We start from the raw sequence: 14,979 nt of genomic DNA on the forward strand, positions 1-14,979 counted from the left end.
GGAGAAAACATAAAACTAAGGCTGGCGCCACATGGGGATTACTGCGATCTCCTCGCATGACACTCGGCTTGCGCTGGCAGTACAGCAGAGCTGAGTGTCATGACAACTGAGGTCCGATCATGCGAGCGGACCTCAGCTTCGGGGGGCGGGCCGGCACTGAGAAGGGGTGGGCCGGCACTGAGGAGGGGAGCGATTTAACTCCCTCTCTCCTCCTTTGCTGGCTATTGCCATTGTCGCCCTGCACTTGCGGTGTGCAGTGCGATTTTTCTCTCACCCCATAGACTTAAATGGGTGCGAGAGAAAACAGGATCGCATTACAGCTGCAGCATGCTGCGATTGTTTTCTCGGTCCGATTAGGGCTGAGAAAATAATCGCTCATATGCGCTGACACACAGGCTAATATTGGTCCGAGTGGAATGCGATTTTTTTATCGCACTACACTCAAATTCATTTTCATGCCGTGTGGCTTAGGCTTAAGTGTCAGAATAATTCTTTACGTTCGTTAGAATTAATGATATTTTAATCAGTGATAGCAGATAACATGAAAGAAACATTTTAACAAGGAGTATTATACCATGTGACTTTAATGTGATGGATGCAGCGCTTGATTCAGATGTGGGTCTGAATAGATCTCTATCCACGGGTTCCAACTGTCATAGAAAGGCTCTAAAGTATCTGCTCTTGTTGCCTCTATTCGTTCATATAACATGTAACACTGATTCTATCGTTAACCATGGAGAATGACAGAGTTGGACTTTTTCATTTTAATGCCATGTGAATTCTGGAGGCCATGGTAATTTAATTAAGGAGAGGGAAGGTTCTATTAGAGATTCCAAGATGTTTAACCACGAAAAGCAAGACAGATGGATCGAGTTGGATGGATCTTCCTACAATATTTATAATTAGGCAACTGATACTTTGCCAGAAAGCTTTTACTTGTGGGCAGAGCCGCCAAATGTGCTTCATCTCCCCTGGAGTATAACAGCCTCCAAAACACCTATATGTCGTATTAGGAAATATTTTATGTAATTTTCCTGGAACATAATAAGCTCTGTGAAGAATTGTGACATATTTATTTTTTATACTTTTTATTACTTCATAAAATGATTCACTAAAGGACACAGAAAGAAGAGAGCCCCTGTGCAAGAACAATATATGGGTAATCCACGAAAGCAGAAGAAGTGGCACAATGCACGATGTAGCTCAAAAATCTTGTTTATTCCAAAGTGTGCGATAAAACTGCGGGAAGGAAGCCAGGTGCCTTTACGGACGACGGCCATTTAGTGTGTGCTTGCACCTCTACGGATCCATGGCTACATTGTGGGTTGTGCCGCTTCTTCTGCTTTTGTGGATTACTTATTGGACACTTACTTTTGTTGCAAGACGAGCACCCCCTGCCAGTGTTTTATTTGGAGTACCTGACCAGACTCTCTCCTCAACAACACCTGTTAAGGTAATGTGCGGTGGTGCAGGACCATAATTTCTTTTCTTCAAGAACAATATATGGGTCCTTTCCAGTCCAAGAGCTCCTCATACTGCACAATTTCACCTGCTTTGGAGGTAGAAATGGGCCCCCTGACCTCTTGGACCCTTGTGTGATCTCCAAGGTTTCACAAATGTAATGTCCGCCCGTGAAGTTGTTGCATTCTTTTGGATTATGTGTTTGTTTACTTAAATATTGTACAATACTCGCACATACCTTTGTATCCTAGTATGGACACCGTGATAGTAAGTAAGGCACAAAGAATGTATAGTAGTATGATTGAAAATTTCAATGCCCAGTTATTTTTGCACTTCGTACACTGGGTTCCTTCTTGTATACCTGTAAAAACAAAATGAATAACTATTTATAGAAGCATATGACCTATAATTAGAAGGATGTTCCACAGGGTAATCCATAAAGAGCCTCGGAATATAACAACAATAATATTACCCAACAAAGAGATTCAGGAACACTTAAGGTGGCTATAAGAATATTTGATAATATAATAGAATAAATACCACAAAAGGTTTTGTGATGTACTTGTGGTATTTATTCTATTATATTATCAAATATTCAAATATTCTTATAGCCGTCTTGCGATTTTCCGTCTTCCCTTGCACATTCTTGATCCTTTGTGATTTTAACCATTTCTGTGTTTGTTTTGTTTTTAATCAATAAAATGATATTTTTGCACCTTTAACCCCTTAGTGACGGAGCTAAGTTTCACCTTAATGACCAGACCAAATTTTGCAATTCTGACCAGTGTCACTTCATGAGGTTATAACTCTGGAACGCTTCAACGGATCCTGGTGATTCTGAGATTGTTTTTTGTCACATATTGGACTTCATGTTAGTACCAAATTTAGGACAATATTTTTTGCGTTTATTTATGAAAAAAATTGAATTTTGGCAAAAATTTTGAAAATTTAGCAATTTTCAACTTTTGAATTTTTATACCGTTAAACCAGAGATTTCTGTGACACAAAATAGTTAATAAATAACATTTCCCACATGTCTACTTTACATCAGCACAATTTTGGAAACAAAATTTTTTTTGTTAGGAAGTTAGAAGAGTTCAAAGTTTATCAGCAATTTCCCATTTTTACATCAAAATTTACAAAACCATTTTTTTAGGGACCACATCACATTTGAAGTGACTTTGAGGGGCTTAGGTGACAGAAAATACCCAAAAGTAACAGAATTCTAAAAACTGCGCCCCCCAAAGTACTCAAAACCACATTCAAGAAGTTTATTAACCCTTCAGGTGCTTCACATGAACAAAAGCAATGTGGAATGAAAAAAAAGCAAAAATTAAATTTTACCTAAAAATGTTGCTCTAACCCAAATTTATTCACTTTTAGAAGAAATAACATAACAAAATGGACCCCAAAACTTGTTACCCACTTTCTTATGAACGCGCCAATACCCCACATGTGGTCAGAAACCTCTGTTTGGACAAATGGGAGGGCTCGGAACAGAAGGAGCAATATTTGAATTTTGGAAAGCAAATTTGGCTGAAATAGATTGCGGGCACCATGTTGCATTTACAGGTCCGCTATGGTACCTAAACAGAAGAAACCCCTCACAAGTAATACCATTTTGGAAACTAGACCCCTCAAGGCTTCTATCTAGGGGTATAGTGAGCATTTTGGATCCACAGGTACTTCACAGATTTTGTTATTGTTACGTTGTCATATTGAACATTTTAATCAATTTCTCAAAAATGTTGCTTTAGCATTCATTTTTTTACTTTTTTAAGAGGTAATACCAAAACTTTGACCTCAAGGTTTGTTACTCACTTTTTTATGAGCGCGGTGATACCTCACATGTGGTCTGAAACCTTTGTTTGGACAAATGGGAGGGCTTGGAACGGAAGGAACAATATTTGAATTTTGGAAAGGAAATTTGGCTGAAAAAGATTGCGGGCACCATGTCGCATTTGGAGGTCCCCTAAGGTACCTAAACAGCAGAAACCCCGCACAAGTGACCCCATTTTGGAAACTAGGCCCCTCAAGGAATTTATCTAGAACTTTGGTGAGTACCCTGAACCCCCAGGTGCTTCACAGAATTTTATAACGTTGAGCCATGAAAAAAAAAAAAAAAAAAAATTACCACAAAATTGTTATTTCAACCAGGTAGCTTTTTATTTTACAAGAGTAAAAGGAAAAAATTCAGCATAACATTTATTATGCAATTTCTCCTGAGTTTGGCGATACCTTATATGTGGTGGAAATCAACTGTTTGGGCGCATGGCAGGGCTCGGAAGGGAAGGAGTGCCATTTGACTGCAAAATTGGCTGGAATCAATAGCGGACACCATGTTGCATTTGGAGAGCCCCTGAGGTGCCTATACAGTGAAGCTCCCCAACATGTGGCCCCATTTTGGAAAATAGACCCCAGAAGGAATTTATCTAGATGTTTGGCGAGTACCCTGAACCCTCAGGTACTTCACAGAAGTTTAGAATGTTGAGCTGTGAAAATAAAAAAATACATTTTTACCACAAAATTGTTATTTCAACCAGGTAGCTTTTTTTTTTACAAGTGTAAAAGGAAAAAATTCAGCATAAAATTTATTGTGAAATTTCTCCTGAGTTTGGCGATACCTTATATGTGGTGGAAATCAACTGTTTGGGTGCATGGCAGGGCTCGGAAGGGAAGGAGTGCCATTTGACTGCAAAATTAGCTGGAATCAATAGCGGACGCCATGTTGCATTTGGAGAGCCCCTGAGGTGCCTAAACAGTGGAGGTCCCCCACAAATGACCCCATTTTGGAAACAAGACACCTCAAGGCTTTTATCTAGGTGTATATTGAGCAGTTTGAATCCAAGAGTACTTCACAGAATTTGATAAGCTTAGGTTGCCATATTGAAAATTTTCATTTTTTTCACAAAAATGTTGCTTCAGCATCAAATCTCTTACTTTTTCAAGAGACAACAACAAACCGTGGACCCCACAGGTTATTATCCAATGTCTTATGAGCACAGGGATACCCCACATGTGGCCAAAAACCTCTGTTTGGATAAATGGGAGGGCTTGGAATGGAAAGAGCACCATTTGAATTCTGGAAAAGTTGAAATAAATTGCGGGCACCATGTCACATTTGCAGGGCCCCTTGGGTCCCTATACAGCAGAACCCCCCCCCCACAAGTGACCCCATTTTGGAAACTGGATTTTATTCAGGAGTATAGTAAGCATTTTGAATCCACAGGTACTTCACAAAAATGTTGCTGTAGCAACAAATATTCTCACTGTTAGGCTATGTGGCCATGATCCAGCGACACAGCGTCTAGTACACAGTGTTAGCCTTCCTGCAGAGATGTGAGTGTTGTCCACGGGAGAACGCAGCTGCCCATGCCCAGGATTTGGGTTCAAGCCGCTGTGGAGCTCTATGCTACCTGCAGAGAACACTCGTCTCCGCAGCATAAATTGACATGCTGAGGCTCGGGAAGCTGCGCCACACGTCAGTGTATGCTGCGGAGAAAAGAAGCACATTGGGCATGGGATTTCTAAAAATCCTTCCACTGTGCTTCTACTGCACAACGCAGCGCTATGGACGCAGGGAAAACACTCTGCGCCCAAAACGCTGCAAACCCCGATTGTGGGCACACAGCCTAAAATGCTACAATGGATGAATGGATAGATGTCAAACAAATATAACGTCCCATTCCCCTGCATATTCTAAGCTGGCGCCCTTTAGTGCCTTTCATGTGGCACTAAAGGGTGCCTAGCCTTGTATTTAGCCCCCCCAAAAAATAATAATTAAAATAAACGACGTGGGGTCCCCCCTATTTTTGATAGCCAGCTAGGGTAAAGCAGACAGCTGTAGCCTGCAAACCACAGCTGACAGCTTCACCTTGGCTGGTGATCAATTTGGAGGGCTCCCCAGGCGTTTTTTAAAAAAAAAAACAAAACGTGGGGTCCCCCCCAAATTAGATCACCAGCCAAGGTGAAGCGGACAGCTGGGGTCTGGTATTCTCAGGGTGGGAAGAGCCATGGTTATTGGACTCTTCCCAGCCTAAAAATAGCAGGCCGCAGCCGCACCAGAAGTGGCGCATCCATTAGATGCGCCAATCCTGCCGCTTCGCTCCAGCTCATCCCGCGCCCTGGTGCGGTGGCAGACGGGGTAATATATGGGGTTGATACCAGCTGTAATGTCACCTGGCATCAAGCCCTGGGGTTAGTGATGTCACGGCATCTAAACAGATACCCGACATCACTAACCCAGTCAGTAATAGAAAAAAATAAAGACAAAAAAAAAATTATTTGAAAAAAAAACTCCCCGAAACATTCCTCTTTTACCAATTTATTGAAAATAAATAAATTTCGGTCGCTGTAATCCATTTTGGAGGTCCCTCGGCGACTCTGGACCTTCTAGAATATGGGGGGCACGTTCAGGGAACGTATCCCCCATTTTCTGGAAGAGCAAGCTCTCCATGAGCAGTGTGGGTGCAGTAATCTGAGAATACTGCACTCACACTGCCCCGGTCCAACCTAGGGCAGAGTGACCTGCAGTAACCTCATTCTAGAATATGAGGGGCACGCTCACAGAACGTACCCCCCCATTTTCTAGAACAGCAGTCTCTCCATGTGAGGAGTGTGGCTGGAGATTACTGCACTCACTCTCCCCTGGTCCACAGTGGAGCAGCCTGTGCAGCAGCGACGTCAGCGTCCCTGCTTGCAGGGATCCAGCTGATAGCCGCTGTCTGCGCATGCGCCGCCAGCTTTCAAGAAGGAGGCGGCGTGATCGCGGGGACGGAGCACCAGCAGCCAGGTAACGTAAAACCGGGGGCTGGAGGGGGTGACGGGGGGGGTGACGGCGGGACCTGGGGACAACTTTCTGCCGCATGTGACGTGTCACATGCGGCAGAAAGAGCAGGATGAATGCGGCTGCGCGCCGCCATCTTCCACGCTCCGGAGGGGGAGGGGGGGGCGGCTCTGGAGAACCGGAGGGGCTCCGGGGACCAGAGATCTCCGGTGGACCGGAGGAGGGGTCAGGGGGAGGACATTTCCCTCCGATCTGAAATGTTTGATCATTTCAGATCGGAGGGAAATGAATGCAGAGCCGGCGCCGGCGGGAGTTTTCAGCGCGCGTCGGCGCCATCTTGGATTTTCCGGAGGGGGGGGGTGTTGGATAGATTTCTCCGCTACCGGGGGCTTTGGGGGCACTAAGGGCTCATATTTATTTCTCATCTGACATGTTTGATAACGTCAGATGAGAAATAAATCAATTTTACCGGCCATTTATTTTTTTTTAATGTTGTCACCGATATACGGTATATACCGGCGATCGCATTAACGGGGTCCAGAAAAAAACACTCCGATTCATAATCTGGGGGGTCTCAGCTACCCCCGGTAGCTGAAACCCCCGAGATTTTCGGTCGCTGGGGGGCGCTACAGGGTTTTTTCGGGCCGCCGCTTTAAAGCGGCGGAACAGAATAAGTACCCTGTTTTGCCGCCGCTTTAAGTCGTACGGCCGTCGTTATGAGGTTAAAGGGTGCTTTACACGCTGCGACATCGCTAGCGATTGCTAGCGATGTCGCGAGCGATAGCACCCGCCCCCGTCGTTCGTGTGACATGTGGTGATCGCTGCCGTAGCATCACACGCACATACCTGTTCAGCGACGTCGCTGTTGCTGCCGAACAATCCCTCCTTCAAGGGGGAGGTGCGTTCGGCGTCACTGCGGCATCACAAAATGGCCGCCCAATAAAAGAGGAGGGGAGGAGATGAGCGGCCGGAACATGCCGCCCACATCCTTCCTTCCTCCTTTCCGATGGACGCAGGTAGGATGATGTTCATCGTTCCTGCGGTGTCACACATAGCGATGTGTGGTGCCACAGGAAAGATGAACAACCTGCAGAATGAAACATCAACGACATTATGATTTGGAGCGACGTGTCAACGATCAACGATTTTTGCCGTTTTTGCGATCGTTGATCGTCGCTTCTAGCTGTCACACGCTGCGATGTTGCTAATGATGCCGGATGTGCGTCACAAACACCGTGACCCTGACGATATATCGTTAGCGATGTTGCAGCGTGTAAAGCACCCTTAAGCCTTTCTTAACATCTTTGTTGGGTAATATTTATAGAAGCATAACGTAAAAGCTTTAACATCAAACAACATGATTTCGGAAGCATCTAAAAGGGGTTTTCTACTTTGAGGCACTGATATTAAGAATCATTCATGTGTGCCTTGGGGAGTTCCACTTTTGAGACCCCGAACATTGGGGTATTACGGTCTCTTGGCCAAATTCTGTCATTTGAGATGTCCACTTTTCTGACATGAATGGTGCAAAAGTTTTATTTATAAAAAAAAAAAACAGGCAGGGAAATGTTTTACCTCACAAAAAGAATAAGCTATGTTTGATTGACAGGTGCAACAAGCGTGGGAATATGTGGGTTGGGTTTTGCTATCTATTCCCGCCCCTGTCTGGCCTCTGTAGATGTTAGACTGTATGGGCTGCATTTCGAACATGCCCCTATCACGTGACAGAAATGACTCATACTTTGAAGGAGCCCATACAGTCTAGCATCTACCAAGGCCAGACAGGCAGACCAGGGCAGGAATAGATAGCAAAACCCTACCCACATATTCCCTTCCTGTTGCACCTGTTAAATAGCAGTGCATTGCTGGAACTTTCCTTGCACATATTTCTGAAATAGAACATCCAATCTCAGAACAAAAGGTATGCTTACATTCAGCATCCTGGAGCCAGTATAGCACTGGCTTTACTTTATATATGAAAATCCTGATGTTTGGTCCTCTTTAAGCACATCAAATTGTGGAAATTATTATTATTATTCCAAGATCTATTGATTAAAATCCACTTTAAAATAACTTAGTTTGTGAGAAAACCCCTTTAAAGGGAATCTGTCACCAGGTTTTTACCACCAAATCTGAGAGCAGCATAATGTAGATATAGAGACCCTGATTACAATGATGTGTTACTTTCTTGGCTGCTTAGTGTAGTTTTAATAAAATCATAATTTTATTAGCAGGAAATTATCACTAGGGTGTAGAATACCTGCTGCAAGTAGTCCTCCATATGTGTAAGCTCTGTATGATCCCACCCTCACCATTGATTGGCAGGTTTCTGTGTACTCTGTAGAAAGGCAGAAAGCTGCCAATCAGTAATGTGGGCGGAGCTATACAGAACTAAAAATTCAGACACCTGATAGATCTGCTGCAGATAAAATAGGGATTTTATGAATATGACAGCAAGCAGCCAAGTAAGTGACACATTGCTGGAATCATGGTCTCTGCCCCTACATTATCTTGCACTCTGGTTGTCTTAAAGGAAGTATAGCACCAGGTTTTTGCTACACCATCTCTTAAACTGGAATGTGGCTTATAAGGTTGTAAACGTGCCTGGGGCTTTGCTCTCCTCACTCTGGCACCCTACAGACTACAGTGGTGTGTGTGTGTGTGTGTGTGGGGAAGTGTTCTCCTTTCTAACATGTACCTCTAGGCACGAGGCCTCCTGCTTCTCTCCACTATCACCTAGTGTGGTACTGTTTAGGATCGTTTAGACAGAGACTCCACAACAGCGTTTAAAAACTTGTTAAACTTTACTTGCAAATAACTTGAAACTCAGTTTTTTACAAGGCATTGTCCGTCCGTTCTCACTCTTACATAGACTGGTTCTTCAAGATGGGTATTAAACACTTCCTTATTCATTATCAATCACAGAAGCCGCCCCAGTATTAAGGGATATTTGTTGGTGCAGCACACTTTTACTACTACTGGTAATTAATCATACGGGTCCAGGTGTAACGTTATGACTGCTCACCTCTAGCACTGCGTTGCTACTTCTCAGGGTTGCTTATTGAGCCGGTGTCCTCGCGCTAATATCCCTCTCTTGGGGGGCCTTGTCACTCTCAAGGTCACCGTTTTCTGCTGGTGACCAGTGTCTTTGCACTGTTTTGACACCCTCTTGTCAGTGTCCCTTAGCCGGGTGGCCTTGTCACACTCAAGGCCCCCGTTCTACGCTGGTCAACACTTTTTCCACACTGCTTACACATTCGCTGGTAGAGGTCCTCTTATCTGTCGCTTCTGAAAAGTTAAGGCCCTTTTACACGCAGTGATATCACTATCGATATTGCTATCGTGCGTACCCGCCCCCGTCGGTTGAGCGTCACAGGCAAATCGCTGCCCGTGCCACACAACCTCGCTAACACCCGTCACACATACTTACCTGCCTAGCGGCGTCGCTGTTGCCGGCAACCGCCTTCTTTCTAAGGGGGTGGTTCGTTCGGCGTCACAGCGACGTCACTAAGTGGCCGCCCAATAGAAGCGGAGATGAGCAGAACAAACATTCCACCCACCTCCTTCCTTCCTCATTACCGACGGCCGCAGGTGCGATGTTGTTCCTCGTTCCTGCGGTGTCACACATAGCGATGTGTGCTGCCGCAGGAACGACAAAGAACCTGCATCTTGCTACAGCAATGATATTTGGGAACTGGACAGCGTGTCAACGATCAACGATAAGGTAAGAAAAATTGCTCTTTAACGGTCATTCGTGCGTTTCACACGCAACGACGTCGCTAACAAGGCCGGATGTGCGTCACAAATTCCGTGACTCCATTGACATCGCGTTAGCGATGTCGTTGCGTGTACAGCGGCCTTTAACCTTACATTCTTATCCTGGTCTTATGTTCTCCTACTACTGCCTCTCTGCTTGTATTTCTCTCTCTCTCCTTACTAGAGATGAGCGAACCGGTCCCGGTTCGGCTCGAGGTCGGTTCGCCGAACGGAGGTCCCGTTCGAGTTCGGCTCGTCGAACGTTCGACGAACCGAACTCGAACTGCATAGGAAACAATGGCAGGCAATCACAAACACAGTAAAACACCTAGAAAACACACTCAAAGGTGTCCAAAAGGTGACAAACAACTCAAACACATGGGAAAGTGACAAGGACATATACTCATGCGAAAACAAAACAGCTGGACAAGGAAAAAGAGGAGGACACACAGATATAGGCATGGCACGCCATTCTAAAATCATGTAAAACACCGCAAGGTGACTCCAAGCGTAGTCTCCCTTTTTTTCCAAAAATTGGGCCCCACACACACCCACCCATTCAGTGGCAGCAGTTGGGCCCCAGTTGTACACTTCACAGCTAGATTTGCATCAAGCACATTCAAAAATACGCCATTCTTATCCGTCCCCAGGATGACACCGGGGTAGGTAGATAAAGTCTTTGCTGACCCATGACTTGTTCATCTTGGCTTCTTTTAAAAACAATGTAAGCAAGGGTTACTCCAAGCGGAGTCTCCCTTTTTTCCAAAAATTGGGCCACACAGACACCCACCCCATCAGTGGCAGCACTTGGGCCCTAGTTGCAAACAGGATGTTTTGATTTGCATCAAGCACATTCAAAAATACGCCATAATTAACCATCCCCAGGATGACACCGGGGTAGGTAGCAAAGTCTTTCCTGATCCCAGCTCTGTTCATCTTGGCTTCTTTTAAAAACACAGCAAGCAAGGGTTACTCCAAGCGGAGTCTCCCTTTTTTCCAAAAATTGGGCCACACAGACACCCACCCCATCAGTGGCAGCACTTGGGCCCTAGTTGCAAACAGGATGTTTTGATTTGCATCAAGCACATTCAAAAATACGCCATTCTTATCCGTCCCCAGGATGACACCGGGGTAGGTAGATAAAGTCTTTGCTGACCCATGACTTGTTCATCTTGGCTTTTTTTAAAAACAATGTAAGCAAGGGTTACTCCAAGCGGAGTCTCCCTTTTTTTCCAAAAATTGTGCCCCACACACACCCACCCATTCAGTGGCAGCACTTGTGCCCTAGTTGTACACTTCACAGCTAGATTTGCATCAAGCACATTCAAAAATACGCCATTCTTATCCGTCCCCAGGATGACACCGGGGTAGGTAGCAAAGTCTTTCCTGATCCCAGCTCTGTTCATCTTGGCTTCTTTTAAAAACAATGTAAGCAAGGGTTACTCCAAGCGGAGTCTCCCTTTTTTCCAAAAATTGGGCCACACAGACACCCACCCCATCAGTGGCAGCACTTGGGCCCTAGTTGCAAACAGGATGTTTTGATTTGCATCAAGCACATTCAAAATCAACAAGCATTTACTCTCCCCAGGATGACACAGGGGTAGTAAATTCCTTCTGGATCCATGACTTGTTCATTTGGATGAACGTCAGTCTGTCCACATTGTCACTGGACAGACGCGTGCGCTTATCTGTCAGCACACACCCAGCAGCACTGAATACACGTTCAGAGACAACGCTGGCAGCTGGACACGACAAAATCTCCAAGGCGTAAGTTGCGAGCTCTGGCCATTTTTCTAGGTTTGAAGCCCAAAAGGAGCAAGGCTCCATTTGCAAAGTCATGGCATCGATGTTCATTTGGAGATACTCCTGTATCATCCTCTCCAGCCGTTGAGTATGTGTCAGACTTGTTGTCTCTGGTGGCCTTGCAAAAGAGGGTCTAAAAAAATTATGAAAAGATTCCATAAAATTGCTGTTACCAGCACCAGATACGGTCCTACTGGTACGGGTAGACTGTTGAAGATGACGAGACCGTCCCATGTTTGTCAAGTTACAACTGGGAGATTCCCTCCCTGCACCTGCACGGTTGTTTGGTGGAAAAGCCGAGCTAAGATCGAGTAACAGCTTCTGCTGATACTCCTGCATACGTGCGTCCCTTTCTATGGCTGGAATTATGTCACAAAATTTGGACTTGTACCGGGGATCTAATAGTGTGGCAATCCAGTAGTCATCATCACTTCTAATTTTGACAATACGACTGTCATGTTGGAGGTAGTGCAACAAAAAGGCACTCATGTGTCTTGCGCAGCCATGCGGACCAAGTCCACGCTGTGTTTGTGGCATAGAGGTGCTACCCGTTCTTTCTTCCTCTGACATCTCCCCCCAACCTCTTTCAACTGAAATTTGACCAAGGTCTCCCTCATCCGCTGAGTCTTCCATGTCCATGGACAGTTCGTCCTCCATTTCTTCATGTTCTCCTGCACCTTGCTCAACATTTCGCCTGCTACTATGCGCCCTTGTCGATCCCTGTTCCCCATGGTCCCATGCCTGCTGCGTTGGTGATGATGAACGTCTGGACCTTGGTGATGTTGTTGTCCCTTGCACATATGAATCCTCCTGTAGTTCCTCCCCTTCATGTTGTCCCACCCCCTGACTCCGAATAGTGTTTAGCGTGTGCTCCAGCATGTAAATGACTGAAATCGTCATGCTGATAATGGCATTGTCAGCGCTAAACATATTCGTCGCCATGTCGAAACTGTGCAGAAGGGTGCATAGGTCCTTGATCTGAGACCACTCCATCAGGGTGATCTTCCCCACCTCTGCATCTCGTTGGCCCAGGCTATACGTCATGACGTATTGCACCAGGGCTCTGCGGTGCTGCCACAGTCGCTGTAACATGTGGAGAGTTGAATTCCAGCGTGTCGCCACATCGCATTTCAGGCGATGAACCGGCAGGCCGAAAGACTTCTGGAGCGATGCAAGTCGCTCTGCTGCGGCGCTTGAACGGCGGAAGTGAGCAGACAGTTTTCGTGCCCTGTTCAGAAGGCCATCTAGGCCGGGATAGTGTGTTAAAAATTGCTGGACGACAAGGTTCAACACGTGAGCCATACAAGGTACGTGTGTCACCTTGCCCAGGCGAAGGGCCGCACCCAGGTTTGCAGCATTGTCGCACACGGCCTTACCAGGCTGCAGGTTGAGTGGAGACAACCATTTATTAAACTCGGACCGCAGAGCTGACCACAACTCCTCAGCTGTGTGACTCTTATTCCCAAGACATGTCAAGCTAAAGACCGCCTGATGCCGTTGCGCTCTGCTGCCAGAATAGTAATGAGGCGTGCGTGATTCCTTCTGCGCAGTGAGAACGCTGGTGGCCTGACCAGGCAGGCTTGGGGCGGAGGTGGAGGACCCAGATGAGGTGGAGGATGCAGAAGCTGTGGCGGAACTTGGACAGACAGAGGATTGACATACAAGTCGTGGGGACGGCAAGACTTGTGCAGCAGACCCTTCACCATCTATCACCATAGTTACCCAGTGCCCAGTCAGCGACATGTAACGTCCCTGTCCATGCTTACTGGTCCAAGTATCGGTGGTGAAATGCACCCGTTCACACACAGAGTTTCTCAAGGAAGCGGTGATGTTGTGTGCGACATGCTGGTGTAGCGCGGGCACACCTTTCTTAGAGAAGTAGTGGCGACTAGGCATCTGGTACTGGGGCACAGCGACAGACATAAGGTCTCTAAAATCCTATGTGTCCACTAGGCGGAAAGGCAGCATTTCTGTAGCCAACAGCTTACAGAGGGATAGAGTCAACCTCTTAGCTTTGTCATGGGTCGGAGGAAGTGGCCTTTTATTTGACCACATCTGAGGGACAGAGATCTGGCTGCTGTGTGTAGACGGTGTTGAGTAGGGTGTCCCTGGAAAAATGCAGGTTTGTGAGGAAAGTGCAGGCGGAGACATGATGTTGCCTTCATCCAACGTTGGTGCTATCGATGTCTGAGAGAGCTGTACACACTCACTTGTTTCCCCTTCCAAACCAACTGACGACCTACCAAGCAAACTGCCTGTTGCGGTTACAGTGGTGGAAGTTGTGGGTGGAAAAACAGGTGTGACAGCTGTCCCCACAGTCCTAGAAGATGAAGATCGCGCGGATGCACTGGAAGGGGCGGGCGGTGGATGGTTCGCTCCGCTAGGCCGCATTGCAGCACAGTGAGCTTCCCACCGGGACCTATGATATTTATTCATGTGACGATTCATGGAAGAAGTTGTCAAACTGCTGAGGTTTTGACCTCTACTAAGAGAATCATGACAAATTTTACATATCACATGATTTGGGCGATCTTTTTCTATGTCAAAAAAGGACCAGGCTAGGCAAGGCTTAGAGGCCATGCGACCTGTTGATCCACCCCGAATAATGCTCATAGGCAGAGTGGTGGCTGAGGATGCAGTTGTAGACGTGCTACCAGTGCTCCGACTCTGTCCAGGAAGGCGCAAGGTAACTTCGTCGTCGGTTGCATCCTCCTCCACCGCCTCTGTTGACCTCCTCGAGTGCCTGACTGGGGGTTGACAGTAGGTGGGATCTAGAACTTCATCATCAATTGTTGTGTTTGCACTCCCCTCCCCCTCAGACCGAGCCTCTTCTTGCCCTGACCGAATATTTAAGTTGTCATCCCAATCGGGTATCTGCGTCTCATCTTCATCAGTATGTTCCTCATTGTCTATAACCACAGGTGTTACAGTTTGTGACAAAGGGTCAACATTATGCTCAGAAACTTGGTCCTCACAGCCTGAATCAGAGTCACAAAGGTTCTGGGCATCACTGCAGACCATTTCCTGTTCTGTACTCACTGTAGCTTGGGAGCAGACCTCTGATTCCCAGGCTATAGTGTGACTGAACAGCTCTGCAGACTCAGCCATCTCAGTTCCACCATACTGTGCAGGGCTGATGGAGACTTCAGAGCTGGGAGAAATCAAGTGTGATT

General features: G+C 46.2%; 1 protein-coding gene across 1 annotated transcript in view; it reads right to left on the reverse strand.

Annotated features, from left to right (window-relative positions):
* Nucleotides 1–14,979, reverse strand: part of COLEC12 (collectin subfamily member 12) — a 266,937-nt gene that overhangs the window by 52,380 nt on the left and 199,578 nt on the right. The window contains exon 3 of the mRNA XM_075316379.1: nucleotides 1,700–1,822. Coding sequence (XP_075172494.1) covers nucleotides 1,700–1,822 — 123 coding nt within the window. The remainder of the gene's footprint in view (nucleotides 1–1,699; nucleotides 1,823–14,979) is intronic.

Source organism: Anomaloglossus baeobatrachus, chromosome 6 (genome assembly GCF_048569485.1).
Source record: "Anomaloglossus baeobatrachus isolate aAnoBae1 chromosome 6, aAnoBae1.hap1, whole genome shotgun sequence".
NCBI classification, from domain to species: domain Eukaryota; kingdom Metazoa; phylum Chordata; class Amphibia; order Anura; family Aromobatidae; genus Anomaloglossus; species Anomaloglossus baeobatrachus.